General features: G+C 38.3%; 1 protein-coding gene across 5 annotated transcripts in view; it reads right to left on the bottom strand.

The window, feature by feature from the left end:
- The window catches only part of LOC126183206 (synapse-associated protein 1), a 308327-nt gene that overhangs the window by 141553 nt on the left and 147220 nt on the right, over window positions 1-19554 (bottom strand). For all 5 annotated transcript variants that reach the window (XM_049924981.1, XM_049924982.1, XM_049924985.1 and 2 more), the window contains exons 2-3: window positions 18125-18355; window positions 5622-5710 (exon numbers count right to left, since the gene is read on the bottom strand). In XM_049924981.1, coding sequence (XP_049780938.1) covers window positions 5622-5710; window positions 18125-18355 — 320 coding nt within the window. The remainder of the gene's footprint in view (window positions 1-5621; window positions 5711-18124; window positions 18356-19554) is intronic.

Raw genomic sequence — 19554 nt, 5'->3', positions numbered from 1 at the left:
TCTCCAATATCTGAATTCTCCACACCCCAGCATCAAATTCACTATGCAGGTGCAAAAGAATGGCAAATTCCCCTTTTGTGGATGTCTTAGCCAAGTGCGGAGCCTACGGCACTATGGGAGACAGTGAATACAGGAAATCCATCAATGCAAATTTGTTTTTCCACACCTCAACTGCCACAATCCTTCACAGCATGAACATGTGCTATGTACATTGGTCCACAGAACCTGTGTACTAGTAGACGAAGGAAGCCTACCATTGTAGTCATTTTGAGACTGTTCTAAAGGGGCTACTGAAATACACATGGCCAACAGAGAAAGCAGCTGCACTCAGCCAGCTTTCGAACAATATCACTCTAGTGACTTCCACACCCTACAGTGGCAGCAGAAGCAGCGAGGGATCAGAGTTCACACCCAGTATTTGGTGGGCATTCACCACTCAACCCGGTGCGGCATGCAACCAGGTAGTGGGGCAAGGAGTGGGGAGTGACAGGAGTACAAAAGAGGCACAATGTCGCAGACACTGATCATGTACGGATAACAGCGACGACATTTCATGGCATGGCACCAATGAGGCCTTAGTAGGTCACTGGACAGAGTTGGCATTACAACTGCATACACCTAACTCCCATAAATTCCAGGCAGTGCAGCAATGAGCTTCAATGCCACATTCAATCACATCCCAGATGTGTTCAATCAGGTTCAGATAAGGCAAGTTGGGGATGGCCAGCAACCAACTGCAACTTGCCACTGTGTTTCTTGAACCATTCCATCACACTCCTGGCCTTGTCACATGATGCATTATCTTGCTGAAAAACGCAACTGCCATCGGGAAACATGATCGTCATGAAGAGGTGTACGTGGTCTGCAGCCTGTGTACAATACTCCTTGGTCGTCATGGTGCATTGCATGAATTCCATGTGAATATTCTCCCCACCATAATGGAGCCACTGACAGCTTATCTCAGTGCCGCAGTAGAGGTGTCAAGGAGCTGTTACCCTGGGAGACGACATATTCACACCCCCCAATTGGCATGATGAAGAAGGTATTGGAATTCATCAGACCACACAATGCTCTGCTACTTCGCCAACGTCCAGTGCCAGTGGTCACATGCGCATTTCAGTCATAGCTGCCAATGTAGTGATGTTAACACTGGTATATACATGGGTCATCAGCTGCAGAGGCCGAACGTTAGGAGTGTTCGGTGCACTCTGTGTTTAGATACCCTTGTAACCGGCCCAGCATTAATGCTGGATGTTAGTTCTGCTACAGTTTGCTGCCTGTCCCATTTTACCATTCTAGCAAACCTGTGATGTCTAACATCTACCATGATGGATGACCCCCCAACCCCATGATATCTGGATGTCGTTTCACCATATGTTGAAGACACTGACCACAGCACTCCTCGAGCACTTGACAAGGCATGCAGTTTTCAAAATGCTCCTAACAAGCTTTCACGCCATCACAATCCGCTCTTGGTCAAACTCATATAGAATGCTCATCTTCCCCATTCTCTGCACAGACAGCACGCTTACTGTATTTACTCGAATCTAAGCCGCACTTTTTTTCCGGTTTTCGTAATCCAAAAAACCGCCTGCGGCTTAGAATCAAGTGCAAAGCAAGCGGAAGTTATGAAAAATGTTGCTACGTGCTGCCACAACTAACTTCTGCCATCGAATATATGTATCGCTACGCAGGCATGCTTTGTAGGCACAAAGATAAATACTGGCGCCAAAACCTCTGCGTCAGTAAATAAATTTTAAAAAAAAAGTGGATGATGAGCTTTTTTTCTCCACCGCGAGTTTCGACCACTGCATTTCCATACATTATCCAACGAAGTAAATACAAATTCCGTATTGTTCATCTTCGAATGGAGCACAATTTCAGTGTACTACGAAAATCTGACTGGCAAGACTGGTATGTTTGTCAATATGGCCAACTCTACGTTCTGAATTTTTTCCTATCTGTGAGAAAAGATGGTTGCTAATGGGAACCTGATGAAATTTGAATCACATACAGTATTCTCTTCACCATAAGAAGAATACGAATATAAAGATTTTTCCATGTATTCTTTCGTGTTTGCTGCTATCTCATTTAAATCCTGGCTGCCTAATAAACTACGAAACTAGAGTGAGACAACAGCAAACGCGGAAGAATATACGTATCGTGTCATGTTTATATTCGTATTATTCTTATGCCTAATAGTGATACAGTCAGAAATGAAGCACGGCAAGTGACTAGATTTTTAAATCTAAGATGACCCTAATTTCTGTGCAGTATTTGATGTAATAAAGAAGCGGCTGCCAAGATTTTCAAACGGAGAAAAATTTTCGCCTAACTCTCATTCAGAACATGTTCAATCATACGCAGTCTATTATTTGATTCTTGTTGATCATTATCAAAGAAAGCAGCAGTGTAAGTAACAACAAATAGCAGTCTCTTGCCATTGTTTCGCTAATGAGACGATTACTCTCTCTCTTTTTTTTTTTAATTGTACGCGGCGGTAGCGCGCACAAAAGCAAGCCATGCCGCGAGCCGCGACAGGCCGTAAACATGCACTATCAGAATGCGACAAACAATGCATGACACAGTGCAGTAATGCATTTTCAGCTTAAGAGTGACGCAAACACCTATAACAAAGAAAACGGCACTTATCATATCAAAGCAAAATAAGCAATCGATTCAAACCAGACGAAGCACGTGAAAAAGGAAGGGTACCCGTATAAATACGGACGGAGCACCTGACGCAGAGCAATGGCTACGTGGTAAAGCTTAACTGCTAAGCTTACGACTTGAACCAAACTACTGTAGCTGTATCGTCATTCATTCGACCTAAACTGTGTCTCATATTACAATGGACCAACTTTGTTTCGATTTGGAGGTGCAGCCTAAAACTTTTCTCTCCCCTTGAATTTCGAGTCTCAAATTTCAGGTGCGGCTTAGATCCGGGAAATTTTTTTTCCCTTTATTTCGAGTCTCATTTTTCAGGTGCAGCTTAAATTCGAGTGCGGCTTAGATTCGAGTAAATACGGTACTGGTACAGTGTGCACCATGCGTGTGTCTGACTAGCAGTCATTCCTTGTCAGGTGATGCTGCTATCGCCTCAATGGGTTTATATTTACAGTAGGTTGGTGGTCATTATATTCTGGCTGATCAGTGTATTATGTTACTTAAACATCTGAACCTGGCTGGACACCTCAGAGCAGTGCAAATAATCTCTGATTCATTTTGTAAAGATCCTGTGATCAAATAGGATGCTTATTCAGGAACACTTTATAAAAGGAGAAAACCATTTTCAGATACTTAAAACAAGGTGTGATGTTTCCTTTGCTTTGCAACATGGGTGACAGTAGACAGGTAGGGATGACCTGGAATGTAAGTTACAAACTGAACTGACTAGAAAGAGAAGCCTCTCAAACAAAGTTTCAGCCACTGTGTGAACTGGTAAGAACCCACATTGATCAAAATTGGTTATTCGGGTAAATACAGTGAAAGGTGTGTGTCTAGCCCCCCCCCCCCCCTGCCCCATAACATACCTGATCTTGAAATTACTCAACCTCTTCACATCTTATTCTTATGACGAACAACATTCCAACAGGCAACTGAACAAGACCCTGAGGGGCAACTGCCACACTGTGTGAATGAAACTGATTCATTTCTTTACCAGGTGGTTAAGATCAATTTTGACCTAGCACCAAATGCTCAACCTTTTATATATCACGTAGTTTCCACCAACTGCAAGCCTTCCCAACACGAAGACTCAGAGTCTGGTGACTGCTGCTGATTTAAACCCAAAAGATTACTGAAAATGCTAGAGCTTACGACAGTCCTCACCTTCAATCTTTCTAAATAAAACGAAGAACTAAAACGAATAAATAAATAAATAAATAAATAAATATTAACTTTGGCCTCGGTTGTTGCTGGTCTGTACAAATGATTTTAGTCTTCAGGCGAATTTTTTACAAGTCTGTATTAACTGCATCACAGATCATTACCATGATGGAAGATCAATCACAAACACTGAAGTCAATCCTAAGAGAGACTAAAAGAGACACTCACTTCGGAATAACAAAAAAATGGTTATCACTTCGGAATAACAAAAAAATGGTTATAAACTATTTCTTCCATTTCCAAACCATGAATAGACCTACTAATATCCTGCACAGGATGACCATAAAGGCATTTCCTTGTTGAATAATATATTTCCTATGGCTGTAATATTTTTCTTTGAAGAGTAACAATAGGCTTTAACCAAATAATCCTTGCAATTTTCATAAATATGTGAGTATCTTTGTGAAAGAGATTTTTCAGATCACTAAACCAGGAGAAAAGGAAAGTCATAATATTTGTCTTAATAGAGAAGTGGAGTGCTGAGGCATGAGAAAGGGGGCAATACAGCACAACGGTACATCTTTGCATTCAGTTAGTTGGGAAAAAAAAAGAGGTCTTATCTAGCCTACCCACATTCACAAAGAACTGGTGGTTCGAAGCACATATTTAAGGAGGCTCAGCTGTTCTGGCCCTCTTCAAGGTCTCTTTCTCAACAATCAAAGAACACTTCCCAATTTGCACAACTGATGCTGTACACTCTTTGTCCAAGTATCAATTGGAAAAGATCACACACTATCTACCGATCAAACAAGCACATTTTTATCAGTGCAACACGTTAAGATGGGCTGTGATCTTAGTGCCAACACATTCAAGTAGACTGTCACACAGTAGAAGATAACATAAATGACCATGGGACCCAGTGGCAATGCAGCATGTGATGCTGTAAGGAAAGTTTATTACAGGAGCAGAGATGAAAGACCAATCATTGTAGCAAAAATAAAGGCCACAAATGGGGATATCCAATGCCAAAAGCAGCTTTGACAAAGGGCAGAGTATTATGGCATGGTCCTGGGAATGAAAATCTCAGAAACTGCGATGATAGCTGGCACTTGCATGCCAGTTTCATGACCACCTATGGAAAGGGGAAACCACAAGTATATAACTCAATTTACTGACCTAGTCTCTAAAAATAACAATTGTCATTGCCTAATTAGATCTTCAGTATAGCTCTCAGAGGCTACAGTACACTAAAAATTAATTTGGTACGCAGCAGGAGAGTTTAGCTACTAATGAAGTTTAGTTTAAGAGTTGGTGGCCAAATCCTAATACAATGGAAAGTTTCTTAGCACAAGCGAATAATGTATATCTTACTGATAGTATCGAAGAAATAAAATCAGGCTTCGCTTCAGCACATCTTCAATGCAGTAGTGTAACTATATGTCTGCATGTTACATGAGAAGTTTGTTATTACATCAAATATATGTTATATGATTTCTTTTTTACTTATTCCACATCCATAAGGACCATTTCACTTAGGGTATGTCCTACCATCCTTGAGTAGCTCCTTGATCTACAGAACAAAATGTGTACGTAATCCACAGTAAGAAGTGAGGTAATACCTTGGAAAACATAAAAACGAATATGCAAGAGTACACTGTTGTCTTCTGTAACATGTATTTCTGCCACAAGACATCTTTAAACATTGTATTACACAATTCAAGTGACCTCATTATCTCCACAGTACATACATACAAACACACTAACTCAACAAATATCAAGTGAAATAAACATACCAGCACCAAATGGTTGGCCCCCTTCCTTGTCCTCCACAGGTGTTCCTGGTTCAGAGGCAGCCACATCACTGTCTGCTCCTCCTGTAGCACTGTAACAGAAATACAAAAGTTAAAAAACCCACCTGTACACACACACACACACACACACACACACACACACACACACACACACACACACACACACGCGCGCGAGGGAGGGAGGGAGGGAGGGAGGGAGGGAGGGAGGGAGGGAGGGAGGGAGGGAGGGAGGGAGGGAGGGAGGAAAATATTTTCATGCTGAAGGTAAGTCTCATTGATTAATATGGCACATTTAAGATGATTGTATGCACAACAGAACGTAGACAAGTACTTCAGGTTTCTCAACTTCAGAAAAATTGTGTTATTTATAAGGTTAAGATTATTTATACTTGCAATGCCATGAGAAATAAAAAAAATTCCTCTGGATGAAAGGAAAATTTTGTAGTATTTGTCATTACAGTTCTGTTAAGACATATACATTGTCCTATTGCCAATAAAAACTACTGCAGAATTCACGATAATCAGAATAGGATCACTCTACCAAACTTCAGCAAGGGGTAGATGGATTCATCAATGCATATGATGATTAATCACTAGACTGAAAATTATCTTAGTATGGGAACCTACAACTTCATGATGTGACTACAGACATGCCAGTTGTTTGCAACAGCTCAGTAAAATTAGTTTGAAATGTAGAAAGCAATGGATTAAGTAAACTAAGAACTACAGGAATGATAGTATTTCCTAGCAGATTACAGGGCTTCCAACTAAAACTTAGTCTTCTATTGACAAGTTGGTTACAGATGGATCTATTCCACCTTGACTTACAATCTGCCCACGAAGCTTGACATGTGAAGTTTAGGAAGTAGTACGTAAGTCCTAGCAAAAGTTCTGCATTCACCACACACAATATTTGTCATATGTTATATTGCAAGACTCAGAACTTACAACTATTTTGTGATGAAATTACTCTGATCACAATACTACAATTTAAATAGTGTGTTTCACTCCTAACAGGCAACAGCGTAACAATGGAACTATATGTAATGACTGGAGCAAACTAAATATAACAATACTACTTCAGATCTTTAATACAGAGATTACTTGATATTTGAAGTAATTACATGTAGTTATTAACTCAATGTGCAATAAATGGCCATTGCATCCAGTCCTTATCCATTTGAAGAATACTATTTTCTAGCTTACCTCCAGAACTTACTAGATTAAAATTGTATTAGACAGTCCACTGCACTGACAGGTTTTTCGTCCTTACTGGAGCCAACGTGGTCTAATTTCAGAAAAATTTCCCATATCCATCACACATTTTGCTGAAATTTTGTGAGAGCATTGACACATGTCATCAGCAGAGATTTACTTTTGCCAATATAATACTTCCAGGGATATAGTCATTTGTTTAATTACACAGTTCAACTACCGAAAGTACATCCTCCATTCTCCTCCCACATACACATACATTTTCGGCTATGTTGAGACACAATGTCTCCAGCAATATTTTCTTGAAAGAAACAAAACTTGACTATCTCACACAACTTTTCACACGCTCAAGTAAAATCATCAAAAAATTTCTGAGCAATTTTTATATGGATAATTTTAACCAAAGTCAGCTGAAAAGAGACACACTTGAAAAAATAAATAAATAAAAATGTAAAATTAGCTTTTTATATCTCTGGAAGTAGCTGCAGGATAAACCTGAAACTTTCTACATAATAATTTACCAATAGAAGGTTTTTTTTTTTTTTTTTAAATATAAAATTTCATTCTCTTACTGCATGCCAGCAATTTAAGACAAAGTTGATGATATTTTTAAAACGCCAAAATTGGCTATTTTTAGCCAACTTTTACAAAATAAAATTTTGAATCTTTTTTATTAGAAAGATCATGTTCTAAACCAGCAAAGAAACTAATTTTTTTCACAATGTGAGCACATAAGGCCCCAAAAAAATACAACAAGGTAGAGGTGCATTTAAAATAGGCCCATATTCCGCAGTACTCAAATTAAATTTGAAATCTTTTTATTATGTTCTACAATTGCTTAGCACTCTATATAGGGAAGGCAACATCAGAAGTCCTGATGGTTAGGAAGTGAGATCGAGTCAGAACAACTGTACAAATTTCAAAAAATGGGTGTATTTTTGTCACGACTTATTAGGACATATTTCAGCCTGTTTTCCGCTATGATAGTTACGGTATCAAACTAACTGTGCATTACCAAGGCACTGAACATTATGTTAGTAAAACTGTTGCCTAACAGCTGAATAAACTGCTTTCAATCTGTACACCATCACATTGTGCAAGTTTTGCAGAAGTTCTTATGAGTCTGCCTGACTTTTTTTTGCAAAGGACTCACATTATAGACCATTTTGAGTTCTTTTATTGTGCAATGCTATTGACATGCTAGTTTGATTCCAGTTCAAATTATAGCATATTTTGTGTTTGCATAGTTTACACTTTATGGGAACTGATGAAAAATTGTGTAAATATGTTGCTATGGTCCATGGTGGCTTAACTACTGCTGGTGACTTTTAAAGTGAGAAAACCAGCATTCCCATCACCATAGTGGGTCACATCCGATAGTCAGTCATCAGCCATTACCGGTCAGTTTTTTTACCACAGGTTTCAAAGCCTGATAAGGGTTTCTTTACGCAGGATCCCAAAGCCAGATGATCTCTTTCTTTAAGTGTCAGAGGACAAAGTTCAAAGAGGTCTCTTTTACGATCCTAAGCTTAGGTTTCTTTCAAGCTACTTTAACATTTTACAGGTTTCATTAATTTGCTGTAGGATGTCATGAGGAATAACTGCAATAACGTGCTATTATGGAACACTGGGCTTGTGGCCTTTGATGGCAAATAAAAGGCATTTGCTGGGCCATGTTAGTACACGACGCTTATTACAGCATCTTCTTCCTCTTCCTCTTTGGGGAAGTCTCATGGATATTTCCAATCAACCACACTTTTTCATAAATGCTTGCAGAATATTGCCCTGATTGGAAGTCTGATGTTAATGTATCTTCTCCACTATTGTCACTAATTATAGCCAGAAAAGATTATTCATCATTTGAAAATCTGCTAACCTGAATTGTTGCACCATTATTTGGAAAAAAATGGCATTTTCTCTAGTTCCTGCTAAAGTATGAACACATTATAACCACTCTTCTCTTAAAACTTTACTCCGATCACTTTCTTCTTTGCTGATGAAAACAAATTTAGTGCCGTTAATGCTCTCAGTGCAGTAGAGAAACATTTCAGACCTCCAGCCAGGAAAATACGCTGCATGCATTTATGGAATGGTGTGGAGAGCTGGAAATATCCGAGACTGCTGCTGAGCTTTATGCACCCACATGGCCCAGGAAATTCATTTTATTGGTCATCATCAAGAGGTGACCCAGCACCCTCACTGACAACATCTGGTTGACAGTATGGTTTTCGTGATGACGTTCTACAGAAAATTAATGAAACCTGTAAAATTTCATGTAGCTTGAAGGTAACAACATGTTTAGGATCCTAAAACAGACATCTTCTGGATTTGTCCTCTGACACTTCTAGAAATATATCATCAGGCTTGGGATCCTGTGTGAAGACATGCTTGGGAACTTGTGGTACAGAAATCCATCAGTGGCTGCCAATGCACAGCTACTGGGCGTAGCCCCTATGGTGATGGGAATGCTAATTTTCTCACTTTAAAAGAAACCAACAGTGATTAAGCCACCTTGGACCACAGCAACACAATTTTTCATCAGCTCACATAAACTGAAAACTATGCAGACACAAAATTTGCTATACTTTAAACTGGAATTAAACTAGTATGTAAAAGAAAACGTAGGCTGCTATGAACATCCCAGAACTTACACAATGTGATAACAGTGTACAACTTTAAAGCAATTTATACAAAGTGTGTGTGTGTGTGTGTGTGTGTGTGTGTGTGTGTGTGTGTGTGTGTGTGTGTGTGTCTGATATGCCCTGATGAGTCATGACAAAAAGACACCCATTTCTTGATGTTTATACAGTGGAACGACTATCTCACTTCCTAGTCATCAGGACTTGATATTACCTTCCCCCAGAGAGTGCTAAGCAATTGTAGAATTTAACACGACACGTCAGATTTAATCCGAGTACCAGCAGAATATAGGCATATTTTAAATACACCCCCACCTTCTCATTGTCTTTCTTTTTGGGGGGGGGGGGGGCTCTTATGTTCACACTGCAAAACCAAATTAGTGTTTTAGGTGGTTTAGAGCACGGACTTTCCAATGAAACTGGTTCAAATGAGTCTGTAGAAGACTATTTAGTGAAAGTGGGCTACAAATAAACATTTTTGGCATTTTTAAAATATAATGAACTCTGCATTCAATCTGTAAACTACTCGAAAGCAGTAGTAGAATGAAATTTTATATTCTAAAACCCTGTATTGGTAATTACTATGAGTTTCACGATTATCCTGCAGTTACTTCCAGAGATATAAAAAGCTAAATTTCATGTCTTTCAAATATCTGTTTTTTCATCCTACTTTGGTTAAAATTATTCATATAAAACTGCTCAAGAAATATTTTTTATGACTTTTGCTTCAGGGTGAATAAGTTGTACAAGATGGCCTAGTTTTGTTTCTTTCAAGATAATACTGCTGGAAATGGTATGTCTCCAAGTTTTCGAAAATTCAGAAGTGGGCTTTCGATAGTTGCGCTACGGGCTCAAGAAAGTGATGATCTCTGGAAACATTAAATTGGTGAAAACAAAACTTTACCAATATTTGCTGGGAACATGTGTGAATGTTCATACAAAATTTCAGAAAAATCCATGCTAATCGTATCAGACCCTCTAGACCCTATAGCTGACGATGATACATTTATAGTCTTGAGTGACAAAGTAAACAGAGGTTGCTTAGTGCACAAACACCAGCTCAAAGTTCTGCTACATTATCTATGGGCACTGCATGTACTAAGCATAATTATATTACCGATAATGTCAACCAGAATACTAGGCAATTTGGTCAATAAAGTCTTGCACGATAAAAGTCGCTATGCATTACCACGATTTCTTAGTCGCCTCATCATCGGACGAGTCTGAAATCTGAAGTAAAACAACGTACCTCATTAAGCAATTATGAATTTCTTAAATAACTGAAGATTGAGATTAAGAAATTGAAAAACAGCCTACCTAGCAGTAATAGGATGTCGTGTCCATGCTTTAACAACTGACATGCAAGCATCTATCGTACGTGGCCCATCAAATAATATCCCAAAATTGTGGCTGCAATGAACTCCAAATTTCAATTGCAGCCCTGGAAATTTCCTCTTGTTCCAAAATTGCCACCAAGAATGCATACAGTCTATAACGATAATATCACCATAGGACACTGGGTGGAAGAAGTCATGTGCCAAACCAAAGTTAAACTAAATAATGACCCTGCACTGCAGAAGGCACACGTCAACTTATAACCTGAATGAAATTTTTACTCTGCAGTGGAGTGTGTGCTGATATGAAACCTCCTGGCACATGAAAACTGTGTGCTGGACCAATACTCGAACTCTTGATCTTTGCCTTTCACAGGCAAGTGCTCTAACAACTGCTAGGTTGGCAGGAGAGCTTCTGTGAAGTTTGGAAGGTAGGAGACGAGCTACTGGAGGAAGTAAAGCTGTGAGGATGGGTTGTGGCTCATACTTGGGTAGCTCACATGGTAGAGCACTTGCCCACAAAAGGCAAAAGTCGTAAGTTCGAGTCTCGGTCTGGCACACAGTTTTAATCTGACAGGAAGTTTCAACTTACAATATGATATAACGAACCATGCCAAAATGCCTATATTCAAGATCAACACATACCGAATGCTTATACAGGGTGCTCATGTTGCTACAACAAGGGGACTGAGCAGTAATAGTGTGAGCCAAATTGATGGTAAACACTGTGAAGGGGGCGCGTAACATCACATGGAGAGGAGCTAAGGTACAAGAATGTACAAACACCAAAAAAGTGCAGAAGAAATATACCCAACAACCAAAAGTCATGGCACTCCATTACGAGATATGTAGTGACAAAAAATAGCATGATTAACAACAGAATAAGTGCAATAATACTTGTATTTATCTTAATTTTTTTAGTTTCTTGAAATGTTTTAGAAATTTTTTCATCTTTCAAATGCATTATCTTTTTAACTTCATCGGTTCATGACCTGTCATTTGTTATGTTAGAACTCTTCAGTAATTGGATTTATATTTGCCAGTTTTATTTTTTAAATGTTTTACCTTTTAATTTCACTGGTTTACAACCCATTATGTGTTATGTTTGTACTTTCCTGCTTTTGATGCAGATTTTGGCAAATTGTATGTGTCTCAGCCTTTGGCTCATGCTGTTAGTTATATTAGGATTCCGTGTCTTATGGATTGCTTTGTTGCACATATTCTGTTACTAGTCATGCTGCTTTTTCCAATTTGTTTATTAAGGTGAACATCTTTTGTAATGGACCGCCTTCTACTACTACTACTACTACTACTACTACTACTACTGTAATGGACCGCCATTACTTTATGTTATTACCTATATTGCTTCTGTATTTTTTTGGCATTCATACATGCTTATACCTTAGTTTCTCTCTATGTCATGTTATGCCCCTCCTTCACAGTGTTTACCACAAATATGGCCTGTGGTGTTACTGTTCAGTCTGCTTGCCGTGTCGCAGCCAGAATTTGGGATATTATTTGACAGTCCACTTATGACAGATGTTTGCTTATCAACTGTTAGCTCATACACATGATGCCCCACCACTTCTAGGTAGATTATTGTTGAAACATTTTCTCTCTTTCAGTTTTTAATTGTCAATCTTTAATTGTTTAAAAATTTCTTAATCGCTAAATGGAGTAGGTTAGAGCTGTCATTTTACTTCAGATTTCAGATTCACCCGATGACGGAGCTAAGACCCCAAAACCGTGGTTGCCTATAGCAGCTTATGTCATGCAAGGCTTGAGTGTCACGCAAATAAAAATTTTGACACTTGTAAAATACAGAATCTGGCTTGCTTCAAAATTTATCAAGCTGTGGCCTACAACACACATCCAGTTATCCACAACTAATGTAGGTGAATGTGACAAAGTTTGCTGCATTAACAAATGCCTCCATGAGCTGATATTGTGTATCAAGGCAACCTCTTTGTGCAGTACTTGTAGGTGGGTCATTATGATGCACCTTCTGGTGGACATCTTACCAGTATTACAATCCTTGCTGTGTAAGTGGTGCACCTGTTGCATACACAGCCTTAGCAATACTTTACTCTGCTACTACATACGTGACAGTGATTGAACATCAACAGTATAAGTAATGGTACCTCAGCTTCAATGGTTTCGCAGATGACCATGTGCTCACCAACACAGAATGCCTAGGTTCAACACTACCTCTTTCGACTTCTTATTAGCATTGGCTATATTGAAGCCAAAAGTTTAATAGGCTGGAGATGTCTAACAGTCATCTACATGCCTTCACAGCTGCAATTCAAGTGTGTAACAGTGCATTTTATCACAATATTTCCATCTAGCTCCTCAATTTCAATCTACAGTTAGTGTATCATACATATTCCATATATTGTCGTGAGGCAACATCGCTGTGGAACACTAGTTAACTACAATAGCCATTGACACTGCAGCAAATAAGCATGTCATTTGGAAAGAAGTATTACATACATTATCTATCTCTAGCAATTTCTCTAACAAGGACTTGTGTATGTGTGTTCTGTTAGCCTGTTAGTCTTGCAGACTGACCTGTTCCACAACAATTCCAAAATCATGTGGACTGAAATTATAATCATTTAATATGGTTTTATATGTCTAAATATGACAATCATGTACAAAGAATCTTGCCTCATTGAGTTGCCGAAGTTCTACAATGAACCGATCACTGAAAAACTGATTTATACCATCATTTATTTGGCATTTCGGCCACTAGGACAGCAAGTCTGGCCATCTACATTACACTCACACTCTACGAACCATTGCTAACAACCTGAGCAAGGGTGTATTGTACCACACGTTAGTATTTCTTCCCATTCGATTCGACTACCAAGCAGGGAAAGAATGAATGAAAGCTTGGATGCCTCTCTGCATGTTAAAATTAGACTAATCTTGTCTTTGCAGTCCTGACGGGGCCTGAAGTCAATTCCTGGGTTCTTCACTTAATACTGGTTCTTGGATCTTTGTGATTAGGCTTTCACAGGATAGCTGGTGTCTGAAAATTCTGTTTCATTTCAGTATTTTTGTGGTGCTCTCCTGTGGGTCAGACAGACTTTTGACTATTCACATTGTCTTCCTTTGTCTACATTATAGTAAATTCACTGTTGGTACGCGTCCCACACTTGAGCAACATTCTAAGATACAACACGTAAGAGTTTTGGGAGTAATTTCCTTTGTAGACTACCTACAAGTTCCCAGTATCCTGCCATGAACCAACACCTGCTACCTGCTGCTTAAGCCTATGTCATCATTCCATTTCATATTCCCCACAAAACATTAAACCCAGGTACTTGCATGAATGTAATTCCAACTGTGACATACCTATTGTTGTCACACAATACGAATCTGTTCTGTGACACAATTTTACAATGCACCATTTTCTGATATTATCAAGATGCGACTCGATATTGTGCAGCTTTTCTCAGACAGCATCACCTACACAAAGTCTGAGGTCAAGAGCATACGCAGGATCTAAGTTTCAATGGGAGCATCCTTATTAGTTTATGGTGAATGGCAAAATGGTTTTAGAATTTTACCACAAATAGATATGGACGTACCTGCTACTAGTTAGTATCCGTAACATGTTCCATCTATCTTTCAACTAATACTGCTTTGGTATGGTGTGTGATGAGCCACAATGTGAGCTGAGATTGAGAAGATCCTTTTCTATGAGGAGGGCGGGAAGGTTCAGTACACCACCCTGGAGCATGACTGAAGCTACCTCAGTATCTGTTGTTGATTTTCAATAAGATAACATGCGGAGTCCTCCCTACAAACGTAACTTCAATTCAGTCACAAATTTTCAACTTCTGAGTGCAGTATTTTGTTTGAGGGATCTACAGTATATTATGGTTAAAATGGGGGATAACTTTGTTGAAAGTTCTGTATTGAATTTTATGGGTAGTCTATTAGACGGTGAAACAGTGTTCAGTTTCAATTATTTCAACTGTTTCTGAATGCCCATGACACTAATACTTATATTATCCACCTTTCCAGTGAAATGCACATTAAACCGAGATAACAGTCTTGCAACTTCTTTTATTGAAGATTTGAAAATGGACTTCAAAATTGTGCTTAGCGTTTCATCAAATTTATTTCTGTTCCTGTAGCATTTAGGAGTGTCTACACACTAGCTTTTGTGCCACTGACAGCTTTTTCACATGACCTGAATTTCTTTGTATTCTGCAAGAGGTCTGTCGATGTTGTTCTACTATGGTACTATGAGCAGTAGAAGCTGTTCCTTTTGAAGTTTCTTTACAGTGGCTGTATACCAATTAGTCCGCCCTCCAATCATGAACTGTTCTACATATACATATCTGTCCATTGATTGGTCAAGTATTCTTCAGACTAGAGCCACAGTTCCTTTACTTGCTGGACTCCAGGGCTAAGTCATTTGAGTTTTCATTTCAGATTCGATGTGGCTATCTCTCTGCCTATATTATTGAACATAGAAATGTTTCTACTTGTTTTTAGTTCATCTTTGTAATGTATGCATTGTCATTACAACTGCTTCACGTTGACCGATACAAGTTTCCAAGTGGCCATCATGAAAGAGGGGATTGCCCCCCTAATGAACAAGCTTCCAAACTATTTTTTTGTAATTACTTTTCAGAGAAAACGTTTAGTATTTTTTGTATGATATGTTGTCATCTGACAAATTGCAACTATTAACATGAATTACAACTTTGTAGTACCTATGGCTGTAGTAGTACTAATAATGCAAGTTCAATTTGTCATATGGAAAATGGCTGCACCATCAATACAAAATTCTCATCATCACACAGTAGTGAGTACTTGCACACTGTTTTCACCATTTACATACAGGAAGTTATTTATGGTGATCCATGTGGTAAGAAAGTGTTCAGCTTCTCTCCATGTACCCAAGAGCTACAGTCCTCCTTGTGTTCAGGACATGTTCACGTACGCCACACTCTTAAGTTGATTCTTAAGTTTTGTGAGCACCTTTTCTCTTCAAAAGTTTATGGAATTATGGTACTTATAGCATAGCTGATTTATTAGTCAAGCTTTATAAAGGGAAAAAAATCACAGAAAAAATGTGTGTTATTAAACCAGCTGTGGGTTTGTGTCTCTGGCTGTTCACCTTGAATTATTACTACGAGTTATCTAACTAGTAACCAGGCTCATTAGTGAAGAAGGCATTGGCTGGACAAACTTCATAAGTAGCTTTTGATATCCCATTTTGTTCTCTTACTTCTCTATTGGCATCTACATGTGTTCACCCGTTGCCCACTCTGAAATTCGCTAACATAGTTATATTTCTATGGTCAAATGATATTCCTACCCCCTCAGCTTGCTTTAACCACAGAAGGGAAGCAAGTCATATGCCACATCTATCTTAACTGTTTGAATTCTGATCTGTGTGATTTTATATCTTGTGTTTCTGCAGTCTAATCAAACCACTCTTGTAACTGTTGAATGGATTAAAGTCTAGGCTGGTAGTCTGGCTCACCTTCATTTTGCAAGCGAATGCATTCATGTGACACACACACACACACACACACACACACACACACACACACACATACACACACACACACTTATTGCATGCTGAAGTATTACCTCTTATGCTACCTTCCAGACCTTTGTCTTTCAATCAAAAACTATACAGTATTTGCCACTGTAGTTCTGTTTTATTATTTATTGTGTTTAAAACACAGTTGTTATTAAATCACTTCCCCAAATTTTCCACTTCACTATGGAAACCCATAATTGATGTCAAGAACACTGCACATGCATTTGCAAATGCCAATTTATCTCCATGTTTTACTCAGTCACAAGATATAGAAGCCAAGGACGATCACCTTTCACTCTCCATGGTAAAATTTGTAACATAGTAATTTATTCCACACCCATCACTAAAAATATACAAAATCAAAACAAAACTGTTTCTGAAAGAAACCATTTACAAAACATGTGCAAAAGTAGTAACATGCTAGAAAGCAAGCTACTACAGGTAATGCAAACACTATTGCAGAACGTACAAGACCCTCAACACACAATCGCAGAATTTAAATAATCTTTGATAATAAAGGTTGTAGAAATGCTTCTCAATACTGCCACTGTAAATTTGGAGGGCCATGCTACCATATTTCATTTCAACTCTCACCGTAAGCTAACTAACTAGAAAATCTGAAGAGAAATATGTAACACAGCTCAATTTCACACACACTTAATCCAGAGAAAACTGCACCAAACGCTTATTATTTAATGGTAATGTTATATGAAAATCTAAGTTGAACAACATGTTAACAATGTGGTGCTTATGCTGGCCTTCTTTGTAAGTTGAGTGTTGATACGTCTATTAAGCGTTCCCCATTACCCTCTAAGCAAACAGTGGTAAAGCAGATTAAGAAAATGGATACCAGCATCTGTAAAAACGTATAACTATAAAAGAAAGAAGTTATCTGAAACAGTGTTGTTAATGAGGTTGTAAAATTAAGAGGAAGAGCCATGAAATGGTTTCACGGACCAATCAATTTTAGCTATGGTTCCATTTGTATACTAATCACAGATGTTTTGTTACAATAACCAAATATGATCATGTTTCACATTATGCCATTTACTAGCTTAAACTGAAGCCAATAAATTCCTTGAAGTAAGGCATGTGTAAACAAAGTTCCCAACGTCTTGCAATTTATGTGTAAGTAAAGCTGAGACCTGTTACATGTTTCAAAAGCTAATAAGCTTATTATGTATTTTCCAGTACTGATTCAATGCATCATGACATTGAAAATTTCTCATTACTTGTGATTTTGTATTAATATGATTTTATAATTATGATATACATGTCTGCACCTTTGGCCATAATGTTAAGCTAGAATTTTGAGAGTTCAGTGTCTAAACACTGAGGCCCTTAAAAATGTTTGACTAGCTCAGTTGAAACAGGAATGAGAGGAACTGGGTAGAAACATTAATTTCAGTTTATATTTATGAATTATGCTTTTTAGTACTGGAAGTGGATGAGAAATGTTACGAAACTTGACAAAATGATAATCAGAAACATATTATTCCTGTGTTGTCACCTCACCTACCAACATATTCTGCTTGTCCGATTTCGCACACTCTTTGGGACTGAAGAATGAAACCTACAATTCAGATGTCTCCACATGTGATAACAGCCAGATGAAACCAATGTTATTTTATCCTACCTACTGTAATTCATACTATACAATGTCAATTTATTTATTGTTCTTAATATTTGTACTAACACTCACGATGCTAATTAAAATCTACAAACCTGGAGTCATCATCTTCTTTGGTTTCTTGAGTTGTGTCCTGTGCTGGTTTCTCGGAAGTAGAAGTCTGCTGAGCAGGATCACTTGACTGATCTGTTGGTTGCTGGCCTGTAGTTGCATTTGGGTCTGCTGGGTCCCCCTTCCTTAGGCCTCCCAGAACACCAGACCCTAGCCAGCTTGTCATCTGGCTCTTTACATTCCCCAACATCTCCAGTTTGCTTCCTTTAGTCGGACTGCAAAGAATAAGGGAGTTTAATTAAAACTCAGTCTTTTCAGTGACCTCACTTCTTGAAGGCAAAAACTCTTGCACATACTTCATTTATGCAGCACAGCAATTTACTTATAAACAGAAATGATAGAAAATGAAAGATTTTTAATAGCAGTGGAATGGAAGTTAGCCATTAACATAAATGAACAGTGATTTTATTTGAATCATTTGCCCTACAACTTTTTACAGCCAATGACTTTAGGAATTAGCCACATCCTAGAATAAATGACTGTCATCATTTTGAGCTAATAAGAGGCATCATACAATTCCAGACAGCACAGTGTTACCAACACACAATTACAGAATTAAAAGGTGCTATCTTGCAGCCACCTAGCTTGGTACAAGAAATGAGTAAAATGAAAGAGGTACTGAATATGGTCCTCAATTATGCCAATTGCGAACATGTAAGTTACACAGCAGTGTGTTCTTGCTGTAAGTAGTTAAAGTTGCAATAAAAGCCTATAAATCTGTTAAAAGTACACTTCTTTCGTTTTTAAGAACACTATTGTCGACCTTCTGAAAAAGTACAGAATTTTCATCATATATTAAATCAGAAAAAATTGAAAAAATAGCAAAACATTATTTATTTTGCATTTATCTTTAGCAGTAAGGCTACAAGGAGAATGCTTCAAGAGGCCACATATGAACAAAATGAATTTTGTATGTCTTGTTCAGTCTCTAAGGAACTTTATACGCTTTTCACTCTTCACAGTAACATTTTACATGAAGGGTATGGAGTGACATGCTAATCCTGTTACATGAACATGGATAAGCTTCTCCAGTTACCAATGAAACTTTGAAACAAAATTCCCATGTTACCACAGTCCTTGCAAAATGAATCATCCACCCCATGGGAAAGTGCACACTGTTGTGTAACTGAAAGACTAGAACTGAGTGCCAGATCAGACCCCCCAGACTTATCCTTCCCAGTAAGGTAAATGGCTGGGTTTGGGTCCCAGTCGAACATATGCTTTTAATCTGTCCGTAAGTTTCACAGTCCTCATAGTTTATTTTCATCTTAACATTCAGGTTTCTGTTACTCTTGTTACTATTAGAGTTCTTCCATGTTCTGAACATATACCACTCCTAGCTATTGTTGACACCGAAGTTTTTACTAGTAACATGAAAAAAATCTAGGGTACCCCTTCTGAACTTCATTAAAAC

The sequence above is a fragment of the Schistocerca cancellata genome, chromosome 4 (genome assembly GCF_023864275.1).
Source record: "Schistocerca cancellata isolate TAMUIC-IGC-003103 chromosome 4, iqSchCanc2.1, whole genome shotgun sequence".
NCBI lineage: Eukaryota > Metazoa > Arthropoda > Insecta > Orthoptera > Acrididae > Schistocerca > Schistocerca cancellata.
Note: the sequence above shows the minus strand (reverse complement) of the source record. Positions and strands in the feature narration are given on the sequence as shown.